We start from the raw sequence: 15,744 nt of genomic DNA on the forward strand, positions 1-15,744 counted from the left end.
TTTGTGTTTTATTAATTAATAGCTGAAAAAATAAACAATCTTCTGTTCTATCTGTTTTGTGGTCTGGTTGTTGAGTGTGTCGGCCATTACTCTATTGATTGACGCCATAGTTTACACTCACGCCCCCCCATCCCCCACTTCTGACGCTCGCTTGAGAGAAAAGGAGAGAATGAGAAATAAAAAGTGAGAGAGAGAGAGAGAGAGAGAGAGAGAGAGAGAGAGAGAGAGAGCACAATACCAAGTTTACAAGGGACGCAAGATTTTTTTTTATAAACAGGTCAGAAAAACACCACCACCACCACCTGCTTTCTAATGATGATGACGTTGATAAAGATAATGACATACTGATAATGATGACGAACTATGTGATGATAATGACATTAATAATAAATGATGGAGATGAAAGCTGTCAATACCGAACGTCTCGTGAAGTCTACCGGTGCTAAATTGCTCTTATAATTATTTAAAATGCTTCTACTAACACTATTATTATTATCATTAGCAAGGTGTGGTAGGTGTGCGGTATATCATGAGTGAGCTATACCACTTGACAATGAGACCATAGATGTTATCTCTGTATCTATCGTAGAATCTGTACCGTTCCAGAAGTTCCTTTGTATATGTGTACCGTAAATGGATAAATTTGTGAAGTGAAATCGTTGTTATTGTCGTTAGTCCGTATTACTTGTACTATTGCAATTGGAATTATTATTATTATTATTGATCCTATTACTTTTATATATTATTACGACTAAAATTAGGATAGTTATTATTACTATGATTATGATTATTATTACTGTACGACACTATAATTATCATTAGCTGTATTATTATTTGTATTACTATTCCTCCAGTTCTTCCCACAAGTATTATAATTATCAAAAAGTATTACTAATATAAATGAATTTTACAGACGCGCCTCAAGAGGAATGTGTCATCAGAAGTTACCGGTGTCACAAGACACCTGAAACTGACCAGGTGTCACGAAGCACCTGACACTGACCAGGTGTCACGAAGCACCTGACACTGACCAGGTGTCACGAAGCACCTGAAACTGACCAGGTGTTATTTTTGATGTCCACCACCGACCACAGTACCACGTAACGGTGTAACACTCGTCGCCTGATGTGACGTGTGTGTGTGTGTGTGTGTGTATTTCTTTAGTGATTCCCATGAAACATGGCGAGCGAAAGAAACATTAAACGAGTCAGTGAAGCTATAGATTCAAGCGTTTACACACACACACACACACACACACAGTAGCGTGTGACAGGAAAAGTAAAAGTGTAGTGTGTGTGGGAGAGTTGGTGGGTGGTGTTGAGGCCTCTGAGCTCTACCACCACTACTACCACCACGTCCGTTCGTCCGTTTTTGTCTCACACACACACACACACACACACACACACACCATAGCATCATCATATAATCACTTTCGCTTTTCTATGAGCTGGGGAGCGGTAAAGGAGAGGGTGACAGAGGGAGGGGAAAGGTGGAAGGGGAGTAGGAGGGTCGACCATAGGGGAAAGTAAGATATGGTTGGGTGATGAAGCTTTAAACCGGTTCTGTAGTAGGGGAAGTGGGGAGGAGAGAAGGTGGGGAGGGAGGGAGGGAAGAAGAGGTTAGAAGGAGAGTGAGGGGAGAGAAGGTTAGGAGCGGGAGGGGAGAGAAGGGAGGGGAAAAGGCTAGGAGGGAAGGGGGGATGGAGGGGGGGAGGCTAGGAAGGGGGGAGAGGAGAGGGAGGGGAAGGAATGACTTGGCACAAACAATATAGTAAAGGTGTTACATAAAAGTATCATCGTGGGCGTCACACAGGTGAGAGTGAACCAATCAGTGTATGACTCAACAACACCTGTCATGCCTCCACTCACACTGACTCACACACCCTTCACTCACACTGACCCTCACTCTCACACACCCTCCACTCACACACCCTTCACTCACAATGACTCACACACCCTCCACTCACAATGACTCACACACCCTCCACTCACACTGACCCTCACTCTCACACATCCTTCACTTACACTGACTCACACATCCTTCACTTACACTGACTCACACACCCTTCACACACACTGACTCACACAAATCCTTCCTCCACACACACCCTCCCTCCACACTGACCCTCACTCTCACACATCCTTCACTTTTTAGCTCACACACCCTTCACTCACACTGGCTCACTCACACTGACTCTCGCACCCTTCACTCCACACTGACTCACACCCTTGCTCCACACACCCTCACACACTGACTGCATCCTTCACTCACGCAGCTGACTCACACATCCTTCTCACACTGACCCTCACTCTCACACCCTTCACTCACACTGACCCTCACTCTCACATGTCCACTCACACACTGACTCACTCACACCCTCCCTCACCCCCACCCTCACTCTCTCACACACACTGACCCTCCTTCACTCACACCCTTCCTCACACCTGGCCCTCCCACATCATGCCTCCACTCCCTCCACTCACACTGACCACTCACTCTCACACATCCTTCACACACCCTCCCTCACTCACTGACCCTCCACTCTCCACACCCTTCACTCACACTGACCCTCACTCTCACACCCTTCACTCACACTGACTCTCCCACCCTTCCTCACACTCTCACACCCCCTTCACTCACACTGACTCTCACACCTCCTCCCCAGCTCTCACTCCACACACCCCTCCACTCACACTGACTCTCCTCTCACCCAACCCTTCACTCACACTGACTCTGCCCCTTCACTCACGCAGCTTCACTCCTCCCCACTGACTCTCACTCTCACACACCCTTCACTCCACACACACCCCTTCACTCCCACCTCTCCAACTCTCCACACACCCTTCCTCCCCACTGACTCTCACACACCCTTCACACTGACTCACACACCCTTCCCTCACACAGCTCTCACTCTCACACATCCTTCACTCCACACCCCTTCACTCACACTGGCTCACTCACACACTACACTGACTCACACCCTTCACTCACACTGACTCACTCTCACACACCCTTCCTCCACACTGACTCACACACCCTTCACTCCCCACCTCCTTTCCCTCACACTGACTCCACTCCCTCACTACCAGCACGGTACATCAATAACATATTATCTTCACCGTCTTCATAATGGCTATTAAAATCACCACATGTTGGTAAAGTTTATGATTTTTTTTTGTCATTTTACTTTCCAGCGTTGGATATTTAAGCCAACTTCATAAATAATATGTAACTTATGATTTCATTGCCTTTCATCTTACTAGGTATAATAGGTAATCTCTCTCTCTCTCTCTCTCTCATTAAATAATAAAAAAGAAAAAATAAAGAAAAAAAATGATTACTGAATGTTTAACCCCTGTGCGTAAAATACGAACCATGAATGGGGAGTATAATACAGTGCTTTTGACCCGTAAGTATATGATGATGCCAGTAGCGCTGAGAAAAATGGCTTCAGTCCATTATGGTATCGACCAAACCTAACAACTGTACTGTAATTCACGTCACTGACTTTCTTGGGGGTTTTTTTCTCAGTAATTGTATGTCACGTGAGGTCTGATGAACCCGTTTTCTCAGTAATCCGCGAAGATAAGGCAATGTCCACAGCGTAACATAAGGAGCGTTTTTCAGTAATCACGTAACATGAAGGAGCGTTTTTATTAATCCACGTAACATAGTAATCCGCGAACGATAAGGCGTTTTCAGTAATCCACGTAACATAAGGAGCGTTTTTTCTCCAGTAACCACATGTGTATAGGGAGCGTAAACCCACGTAACATAAGGAGTAAACGTTTTTTTCCAGTAAACCACGTAACATAAGGAGCGTTTTCAAGTGATCCACGTAACACCAAGAACGTTATCAGTAATCCACGTCATCTTAAGAAAAATAACATAAACAAGAAGTCAGGGAAGAGTTTGGAGGAGGGGGGAGGTTATCTATCTCGCATTTCTCTGAGGGTTGGCGACCATGGCCCACCACCCCAAGCGTGTTCGGGGTGAAAAGGGTAATGCCAAGATGATATTTATATGCAAACGGGTAAACAAAAACTGAACTTGTAACTTATTAGTTGTGTTAAGCCGAACTTGAAAAAAGAAAAAAAAAAAAAAAACAACATGAAAAATCCATCGAGTCATATCAGAAAAGGTAGGATTTTTTAAAACTTGATAAACGCCCCAAAAATATACATACAATACATACTTTATGCATGGTACTATACATATTAACACACACATATATATTTAGCAATATACCAGGTATCTTCACACACACACACACACACACACCACACACACACACACACACACACACACACACACTAAACATACAAACATACGTGTGGATCATCAGACTTTCCATTTTGCTGCGGGGTTAATACTTGATTGCGGAAAGTGCGAATATGTGCTTGTGGGGAATTGGTGGGAATTAACCACGACAGAGAATAATGCGCGTGAGGAAGAATGTGCGTGGTGGGGGTGTGTGCGTGGGGTGGGGGCGTGGGGTGAAGTGTGCGTGGAAATGGGAGTGTGCGTGGAAGTGGGAGGTGTGCATGGAGAGTGGGGGTATGTGGGGGGTGTGCGTGGAAAGTGTGCATGGGTGGGGGTGTGCATGAAGTGGGGGGTGTGCATTAAGTGGCAGAAGTGGGGGGTGTGCATGGAAGTGTGCATAGAGTGGGGGTGTGCGTGGAGTGAGGCGTGGGGGGGCAGGGTGTGGTGGGGTGGGGGTGAGTGGAAGTGGGGGTGTGCGTGGGTGGGGTGGTGGGGGTGTGCGTGGAGTGGGGTGTGCGTGGAGTGGGGGGGTGGGGGGTGGGGAGGTGTGCGTGGAGTGGGGTGGGGGTGTGCGTGGAGTGGGGTGGGGTGTGCGTGGGTGGGGTGGGCGTGGAGTGGGGGGGCAGGGGGGTGGGGTGTGAGTGGGTGGGGGTGCGTGGGGTGGGGGTGTGAGTGGAGTGGGGGGTGTGCGTGGAGTGAGGGGTCGTGGAGTGGGGTGGGGGGTGTGCGTGGAGTGGGGGTGGGCGTGGGTGGGGGTGGGCGTGGGTAGAGGCAGGGGTGTGTGAGTGGGTGGGGGGTGTGAGTGGGTGGGGGGAGTTGGTGGTGGGGAGTTTGGTGGTGGGGTGCGTGAGGTGGGGGGTGCGTGAAGTGGGGGTTGTGTGGGAATGCCAGTAAAGTGGTGGCAAAAGGTGTTCCAGAGGTGAGACAGACAGTGGACAGGACACGTTCCATCAACAGTCACCAAGCACCGCTTGCATGGTTCTGGACAACACCCCTTGGTTCACCTACAACACCACCCGGTTACCTGTACACCTTCTAGATATACCACCCGGTTACTTGTACACCTTCTAGATATTTTTTTTACGGGGATTAGCCCACCCGGGCACAGGTCACTGACCCACATTGGGGCCTGAGGGGCGAAAATGTAACAATAATAATAATAATAATAATAATAATAATAATAATAAATAATAGTCATAATAATTCATAATAAATAAAATTTATGATAAAACAAACAAAAATAAAATTTATGATAAAACAAACAAAAATAAAATAATGATGATAATAATACAGTAACTGTAATAATACTAATAATAACTATAAATGAAAAAAAGATCAAAAGTGAGAAGCGATATATGTATGTTGTGTTGTCAATAGTAAGAGAAACAATTGAGACCCTGCAATTGTGTGTAAATGAGGCAGAAAGTCAGATCAGCAACCTGGGACTTGGTCACAATTTTCGTGATGCCATATGGCAGCAGGGTCTACCATTAGACAACACATTATGCTTCCAATATCTTCCCAGGCGGTAGTACCTCCCTGTTTGGTAGCTGCCTACTACCACCTGGTTCCACAATGCACCACCACAATCTACATTAACTACAGGATGCCCAGATACACACATCTCCGTACACTAGTCTCTCTCTCACACACCATTCATAAGTCTTCCCCCGGCGGGAGAAAACACAATACTGTACTCGGGGGTGAAGGTGTTACTGAACCTCCACACCCAGGTCACCACACGCGGTATTAACTCAAAATCATCAGAAACAGAAAGAGAAAGTTACAAATTTGTCTTCACGTGTTATGTTTTATGGCGTTACTGAACCATGACACACACACACACACACACACGTGACGTTACTCAAAATAACCAGAAATGGAAAGTATGTTCTAAATCTGTATATATTTTTCTATTCACTTAATATGTTTTCGCTACTGTTATCTTTTCGAAGCATTAATTGACCTTTGCATATATACTTTTCATTCGATATATATAATTATGACTCAGATGATTCCCTTTACTGAGTGTATGTGACTGTACAGAAAGTTAAGTATATCGAGAGACACTTCATTTATCAGCTCAACCACCACCACCTTCACCACACTGTTATCACGTGGTTATCTCTGTACAGCACTAGTGTTATGTATTGGCTAGGATAACACTTGAATAAATTTACATTCATTTGTTTAATAAGGCAACATCTTCTTGAGCGTCGAATTATTGCACCTGTACTTTATACTTAAATCTGTACTTGTTTTAATATATCTATAAGTAACACCTGCATAAAACTATCACCCCGGGAGAATTAGTGTACCTGTGCCTGTAGTGTTTATACTTCTGCTTGTAGGTAAAGTGTCTGACTTTGATTAACCTAAGTGTAGCTTGAAGACCTGCTTGGTGCATATAGTGAAACCTCCATATAACGAACTTCTCTCTATGTATTCCGTTAGGTGGGGGTTTCACATTTAACACTCGCTATAAATGCCTTTCATCTCGATTTAGTTCGTTGCATAGAGGTTTGACATCTAATGGACCCTCGATATAATGGGGTTTTCACTCCATAAGTGAGTTAAATAGATGTTTCACTGTACAAGAATGTTGAGGCAGCGACGTCCTTCCTGGCCAGTGTGTGTCTGCGCGCGCGCATGTTAGGCTATTGGGGAAAACACATTAGTATGGAAAACTCACATCCGTATTTCCCAATTAATGAAACAAAAGAGTTCATATTAAGTCAGGTTACCGTCCTTATTGTGAGGTAAACGCCCCTCTGGCCCATCATAATAAATGAATCGGAGGGAAAATTCTACCATTAAAGATCGTGGTTTCATTACTTGTTATCCCGACTGAGGAAAACACACACTGGAGCCACTCAAACATGGGATACATGAATAACATTCTCATACCGGGTCGTGGTTTTATTATTTAGCGTTCCTGTTATAAGGTCAACATATACTGTACAGTAACGTCAGCTACTAAAGTCCATTCTCCTCTCCCCCTCAACCACGAACCCCGGGATTCAGACTCGAGAACCCGAAGCAGTAGACTAATACATTATTCTGCCCATTAATGCTTCGGATTCATAAGTCTGAATCTCGTGGTTTATAGTTCAGAGGGGTAAAAGGCGAATGTACTTTAGTAGTTGGCTGTACCCCTGCAGGATCCTCCCAATTACTGTATATAAAGAGAAATTTCTATTATTGACAAACATCACGGAGCAATCCACTAGTTTGTCTCTCTATTATGAAGAAAAAACGCACGCCTGGCCCTCTCAACTAATGATTCACAGGAGAAAGTAATATTATTGTTATTGCTTCTGCATCCCCCTCCCCCATCACCCCGTCAATTAGAGCCACGCCTTGGTCCTCCTGAAATAATACATCACAAGGAGAAAACGGTGGTGGTGTTAGGTTACGTGTGTGGCGGGGGGGGAATAGATTTACTTGCTGATTAAAAATGACTCAATAGATACGAAACTGCTGGTGGCTATTCAAAAAGTACTTAAGTGAGTCAGGCTTGGTATTCACGGAGCTGCTGACACAATGAAAAGGAATTCTACCCAAGTGAGTGGGCAGCCCGGTATATGTGTGTGTGTGTGTAAAAACCATTCAGACGTTTCCTGTGTACTTTTTAGCCTACAAACCACTGCCATGACAAAGCTGCTCCCTGAACTACAAACACATATACAACAATTCAACGATAATAAGATATATCTATACATACCCCCTTCAAAACAAACCCACACACTAAAACTAAATAATTTTATGTTAACGTTCCATGGTTTCGGACTAGCATGACACTGATTTCTAACGCCCACACCATAAACATCTTTGCACAGACACACAGTACCTCAAATTCTACTAATACTTATATACAAACAATATACCTCTTATCTAGTTAATCTACTAATACAAAATACAATAACTATCTATACCATTTGTTTCTCTTCACAAAATCAATAAAGTCTATGAAAATATAATAAAGATTTCTCATATATGTCTCTCGCCTCGGCATGAACAACACACAGGCGAGATCAGATGATATATTTTTTTTCCCAAGATAAGTATAACACAGTGCATCGACCTCCAGCGTCCTGGATATTAAAAAAAACAAACATCGGATCACTTGAAGATTAGTACCTCAGCTTATTCCACCTAATGATTAAACACTGTAACGCTACCTGGTGGAGTTAGGTTAGGCAAAATTAGGTAGTTAGGTTAAATTACGTTAGGTGAGGTAGTATTAGGTTGTTAGGTTAGATTTAATTATATTATGTTAGGTTAGTTTTAGGATGGTTCACGTGCTCCCAAACAACATGGGTATGAGGGAGACCATGGGGGGTACTAGGAGGATAAAGAGGAAATGGAAGAGGAGACTATGAAAGGGAAGTAAGGGGAGGGAGGGAAAGGGAAGTAATGGGAGGAAGGGAAAGGGAAGTAAGGAGAGGAAGGGAAAGGGGGTGAGGGGAGGGGGAGGGCGTACCATCACTTTACACCTGTGCTAATCCACTTGCACCACCTCCCCTTATCCTCCATCAGTGTAACCTAAAACACTCAACACATTCTGGCTTCAACTCATTCCCAAGCCACGACCATCGAGTCTACTGCATAAAAAGATACAGTTACAGGTACAGTGTGTGTGTGTGTGTGTGTGTGTGTGTGTGTGTGTGTGTGTGTAAACTAATCAAAATGAAGCTAACAACAAACTATAGCCTCATCTACCTATACCTAACCTACTGTAACGCGATGTCAATGACCCCGGAATGACCCTTGGGTGAGTAAGTGAACGAGAGAGTGAGTGAGTGAGTTTGTGGATAAATCGCTATGACTCACTCGCTTCCTCACTACCGCAGCATCACGGGTTCGTATCCTGGCACCCCACTATCAGAGGTCAAAGTGTTGTGTAACTACTGTACTGTACGTTCTACTTAAAGATGGTGCTTATACCAGTAGTGTGGGAGCATTATAAAAGCCCACAGACAAACAGACAGAATACAACAATTATAATAACATCCATAAGAACATAAGAACATAAGAATGGAGGGAAACTGCAGTGGCCTATTAGTCTGGCTACTGCTAAAGTCCTGTTACACCCAACCCTATTGCTCATAAGTACATCCAACCTATGTTTGAAGCTATTCAGCGATTCGAGTTAATGATGATATTTGTAACTTGTTCCATTCATCCACTACTTGTTTCCAAACCAGTGTTTACCTATTTCCCCACGTCAAATCTAAATTTCTAAATCGAATTTAAAATCATTGTTACGAGTTCGCTCCCGGTTGGTTAGTTTGAGTACCTTTGTAATGTCCCCTTTGTTTAGCCCTGACTTCCACTTATACACCTCTATCAGGTCGCCCCTCGCTCTACGTCTCTCGAGGAGTGCAAATTAAGATGCTTTAACCTGTCTCTATACTCAAGGTTCCTAATGCCCGGGATTAGTCTTGTCATTCTCCTCTGAATTCTTTCCAATGATTCTATATCCATCGTGTAATACGGTGACCAGAACTGAACTGCGTAATCCAGGTGTGGTCTCACAAGAGCAAGATACAGTTTTAGGATGACCTAATACAGTATTTAGAGGCAAATATCTGGGGTGAGAATGACAAGGATCGCTTACATTAATTCTGTGGGTCTCACAAATGATGCAAAATGAACGGCAGTAGTCTCTCGGTGTTATCATACTGCCTCACTGGACGTTACTGTCATGGCTTGAATTCTTTACCCCAAGACAAGTCTCCTCCTTACGTCTCTACTTTCGAGGAAAAACTAAAATACAAACTTCGAGAATGAACGTTGTGGATAGCGTGTTATATAATTACTCTACTGTACAGTCACCCTAAAACACTATCTATATCAGAAATGTGTTGAAAAAATATGACAACGGACGAAGGATTTTGGTAACCCTACCGAGACAACAAGCGTCGCAGTGTTCATTCTGAAATTCATCGGCCCCATAGGGTAAGTACAGATATATATTTTAATGACTGAACAACAAAACGAGGCACATTCTTATAACCTAAGCAAAACATAGAAATAAATACTACGAGAATATGAGGGTAGATTAAGGCTCATGAAATATTTAGACCTTCAGCTACTGGTACCGAACATTCCCTTCATAACTTCAACCATAAACCCACCAGTGTGTTGACAGCCCTCCTACTCCCTCCACACACCTGCGGTTACCTGGTTATTTCTTCCATATTACACTAAGTTTCTCATGTATTATAGTAATGCTTTCATCTAGTATCCTCAAGGTGTGTGGATACGAAAGTGTTGGTGGCTATTCAAAAAGTACTTACGTGAGTCAGGCTTAGTATTCACGGAGCTGCTGACGCAACGAAAAGGAATTATACCTGAGTGGGCAGCCCGGTGTGTGTGTGTGTGTTGTGGTGGAGGCAGGAAGACTTATCTCACTAATACACAACCCTGATAACACACCAACATCGTCGACCACAAGCTCCCCACCTTATCTCTCTGCATACTGCCGAGAACATACACCGTAAACCCTCTCAATAACGGACTTCTCATTACTGGATATTCTCAATAACAGAATCCACCCAATATCGGACAGGGCTTGCAAAAATTAGTCCGGCATTGGGAGGGTTTACTCTATATCTATTTGTTTGTTTGTTTGTTTGATTGTTCAGTGATGTGTGTGTGTGTGTGTGTGTGTGTGTTACTGTGTGTGTGTGTGTGTTGCATCATGTATACTGGATGCTGAATCCGGTAATGCTAGTACATTAATATTACGGTGGGTGGAGGTTAAGAGCCAACACAGCCTATAATTAAAAGTCCATTTAAATATTTCCCGAAAAATATCCTCAACTAATTATATTGTTGATAGAAACGTTTAAGTGTATTTGAAATAATAATAACAATAATAATAATAAATAATAATAATAATAATAATAATAATAATAATGAAAATAATAATAATAATGATAATAATAATAATATAATAATAATAATAATAATAATAATAATAACAATAATAATAATAATAATAATAACAATAACAACAATAATAATAATAATAAAAATAATAAAAATAATAATAATAATAATAATAACAACAATATAATAATAATAATAATAACAATTAATAATAATAATAATAATAAAAATAATAATAATAATAATAACAACAATAATAATAATAATAACAATAATAATAAAATAATAAAATAAAAATAACAACAATAACAACACTTACTGGGACTTCTACGGCAACTAAATTTCCCTAATGCGTCACACTGTAAGATATGGTGTTCACTAATAAACGGGAGTCACATCAACTACACACCAAACGTACACATTCCACCTCTGTTATCACCAAACACCATTCAATTCCTGATGACAATATCAATCCTTCACAGCGGTGGGTTGGGCAGCTTCCTCCCAGCAATGTGTGGGTGACGTGGTGGCGGTATTTTCCAGTTTCCACCACCCACGGCGACAGTGTGTGTGTGTGTGTGTGTTTGACGCCGTAATGTTGTGTTTTAGTGACAATAAACATTAAAGAAAAACTGACTTGAACTTTACATTCACCTGGATCTCCCCTCGGCAGTGTACAGGTGACGCAGCGTTCTGTACAAACACCAACACCTGTATCACTTAATAGCAACAGGTGTGGACGTGACGCAACAGCACCAACACCTGCTGGGCCAGCACCACTAACCAACACACGGCGCAGTCGATCTCCCACCACACACTACCACCGCGATCTATAACTACACGGCACAGTTGATCCACCACCATGATCTATAACTACACGGCACAGTTGATCATTCTATAACCACACGCGGTTGATCCACCACCATGATCTATAACCACACGGCACAGTTGATCCACCACCATGATCTATAACTACACGGCACAGCTGATCCACACCATGATCTATAACTACACGACACAGTTGATCCACCACCATGATCTATAACCACACGGCACAGTTGATCCACCACCATGATCTATAACCACGGCACAGTTGATCCACCACCATGATCTATAACCACACGGCAGTTGATCCACCACCATGATCTATAACCACGGCACAGTTGATCCAACCATGATCTATAACCACACGGCACAGTTGATCCACCACCATGATCTATAACCACACGGCACAGTTGATCCACCACCATGATTTATAACCACACGGCACAGTTGATCCGCCACCATGATCTATAACCACACGGCACGGTTGATCCACCACCATGATCTATAACCACGGCACAGCTGATCCACCACCATGATCTATAACCACACGGCACAGTTGATCCACCACCATGATCTATAACCACGGCACAGCTGATCCACCACCATGATTTATAACCACACGGCACAGTTGATCCACCACCATGATCTATAACCACACGGCACAGCTGATCCGCCACCATGATCTATAACCACACGGCACAGTTGATCCATCACCATGATCTATAACCACCGGCACAGTTGATCCACCACCATGATCTATAACCACACGGCACAGTTGATCCACCACCATGATCTATAACCACGGCACAGTTGATCCACCACCATGATCTATAACCACACAGCACAGTTGATCCACCACCATGATCTATAACCACACGGCACAGTTGATCCACCACCGTCTATAACCACACGGCACATTTGATCCATCACCATGATCTATAACCACACGGCACAGTTGATCCACCACCATGATCTATAACCACACGGCACAGTTGATCCACCACCATGATCTATAACCACACGGCACAGTTGATCCACCACCATGATCTATAACCACACGGCACAGTTGATCCATCACCATGATCTATAACCACACGGCACAGTTGATCCACCACCATGATCTATAACCACACGGCACAGCTGATCCACCACCATGATCTATAACCACACGGCACAGTTGATCCACCACCATGATCTATAACCACACGGCACAGCTGATCCACCACCATGATTTATAACCACACGGCACAGTTGATCCACCACCATGGATCTATAACCACACGGCACAGCTGATCCACCACCGCAGTCTATAACCACGGCGTTGATCCATCACCGCGATCTATAACCACACGGCACAGTTGATCCACCACCATGATCTATAACCACGGCAAGTTGATCCACCACCATGATTTATAACCACACGGCTGATCACCACCATGATCTATAACACAGGCACAGTTGATCCACCACCATGATCTATAACCACACGGCACAGTTGATCCACCACCATGATCTATAACCACACGGCACAGTTGATCCACCACCATGATCTATAACCACACGGCACAGTTGATCCACCACCATGATCTATAACCACACGGCACAGTTGATCCACCACCATGATCTATAACCACACGGCACAGTTGATCCACCACCATGATCTATAACCACACGGCACAGTTGATCCACCACCATGATCTATAACTACACGGCACAGTTGATCACCACCACCAGTCTATAACCACACGACACAGTTGATCCACCACCATGATCTATAACCACACGACACAGTTGATCCACCACCATGATCTATAACTACACGGCACAGTTGATCCACCACCATGATCTATAACCACACGACACAGTTGATCCACCACCATGATATATAACCACACGGCACAGTTGATCCACCATGATCTATAACCACACGGCACAGTTGATAACACCACCATGATCTATAACCACACGGCACAGTTGATCCACCACCATGATCTATAACTACACGGCACAGTTGATCCACCACCATGATCTATAACCACGACACAGTTGATCCACCACCATGATATATAACCACACGGCACAGTTGATCCACCACCATGATCTATAACCACGGCACAGTTGATCCCACCATGATCTATAACCACACGGCACAGTTGATCCACCACCATGATCTATAACTACACACGGCACAGTTGATCCACCACCATGATCTATAACCACACGGCACAGTTGATCACCACCGCGATCTATACCCGACAGTTGATCCACCACCATGATCTATAACCACACGACACAGTTGATCCACCACCGCGATCTATAACCACACGGCACAGTTGATCCACCACCGTGATCTATAACCACGGCACAGTTGATCCACCACCATGATCTATAACCACACGGCACAGTTGATCCACCACCATGATCTATAACCACACGGCTGGTTGATCCACCACCATGATCTATAACTACACGGCACAGTTGATCCACCACCATGATCTATAACCACACGGCACAGTTGATCCACCACCATGATCTATAACCACACGGCACAGTTGATCCACCACCATGATCTATAACCACACGGCACAGCTGATCCACCACCATGATCTATAACTACGGCACAGTTGATCCACCACCATGATCTATAACCACACGGCACAGTTGATCCACCACCATGATCTATAACCACACGGCACAGTTGATCCACCACCATGATCTATAACCACACGGCACAGTTGATCCACCACCATGATCTATAACCACACGGCACAGTTGATCCACCACCACCACTACAACACCGATATCTTACCCACAAGTCACACACAAGACATACAGTACAGTACTCTCGTTGCAGAAAGACTCGACTTAGTGTGAGCAGTGTTGTCAATACGTACATAGTTACCAACCTGAGTCTTCTACACTCCCATAACAACACACCGGTATAGTACACCAGCCGCTCTACCACGCTGCTGTCCCTACACTGACACCCTGAGTCTACACAGTACTATACACCCACCGCTCTACCACAGTGCTGCTACACTTACACCCTCTCCAATACACCAACCGAGTAATATCTACACCTGCACCATGCACCTGACAACATAAATCATCTCATTACTCACCTGTGTATGTTTGTATGACTGTGTGTGTACAACAGATGATGATCCTCTGTGTACTAAGCTCCCGGATGTACCAGACGGCCGCACACGAGCATTAATCACAAAGCTTGGCACAAGTTCAAAACACTGTAGTTAACTAAAGTCCAGTGTCCACTCTTTCATGAATATCACCTCTAAATATCATTAACTCATTTATCGAGTTGTAAAGTGGAATAGCTCGGTTAAGTACAGAAACGAGACGGTGGTGGACGGCTGCCTCACCCCTTTACCTCAACACACTCGTCTGAAACAGGAAAATAATGAACACAGTTAATCCAGCGCCAACTACACAGTGGTGGTCACAAACACAATTATGTCTAAATGAACCGAGAGTCGAGTGAAGATTAGGCACCCTAGATTATTTCACCTATTGATCAAACACTATAACGTTACCTTGGGGGGGGGTTAGGTTATATTATGTTACGCTAGGTTACATCACCGTAAGTGTTTAATCATCTGGTAAAATAAACTAAGGTGCCTAATCTTCACGTGATCTTATTTCTTTTTCCAGGATGTTACCCTATGAATGTATACAAATCACGGAAATAGATACATTAGGTATGAAAAATAACTAAATTAAATAAATACAACCATTCAAAGC

General features: G+C 43.7%; 1 protein-coding gene across 6 annotated transcripts in view; it reads right to left on the reverse strand.

The window, feature by feature from the left end:
• The window catches only part of LOC121870400 (alpha-N-acetylgalactosaminidase-like), a 65,227-nt gene extending 49,840 nt beyond the window's left edge, over positions 1–15,387 (reverse strand). The window contains exon 1 of one of the 6 annotated variants that reach the window (XM_042372229.1): positions 15,108–15,387. Coding sequence is in view for 1 of the 6 variants with exons in the window: in XM_042372233.1 (XP_042228167.1) it covers positions 14,880–14,881 (2 nt within the window). In the remaining 5 variants the exon portion in view is untranslated. Of the gene's footprint in view, positions 1–10,565; positions 10,666–14,879; positions 14,980–15,107 lie in introns of those variants that run through there. The other 5 variants (XM_042372233.1, XM_042372231.1, XM_042372228.1 and 2 more) reach the window with 5 other exon arrangements.
• Between the last annotated feature and the right edge of the window lie 357 nt (positions 15,388–15,744).

The sequence above is a fragment of the Homarus americanus genome, unplaced genomic scaffold, assembly GCF_018991925.1.
Source record: "Homarus americanus isolate GMGI-L3 unplaced genomic scaffold, GMGI_Hamer_2.0 scaffold40856, whole genome shotgun sequence".
Taxonomy (NCBI): Eukaryota; Metazoa; Arthropoda; class Malacostraca; order Decapoda; family Nephropidae; genus Homarus; species Homarus americanus.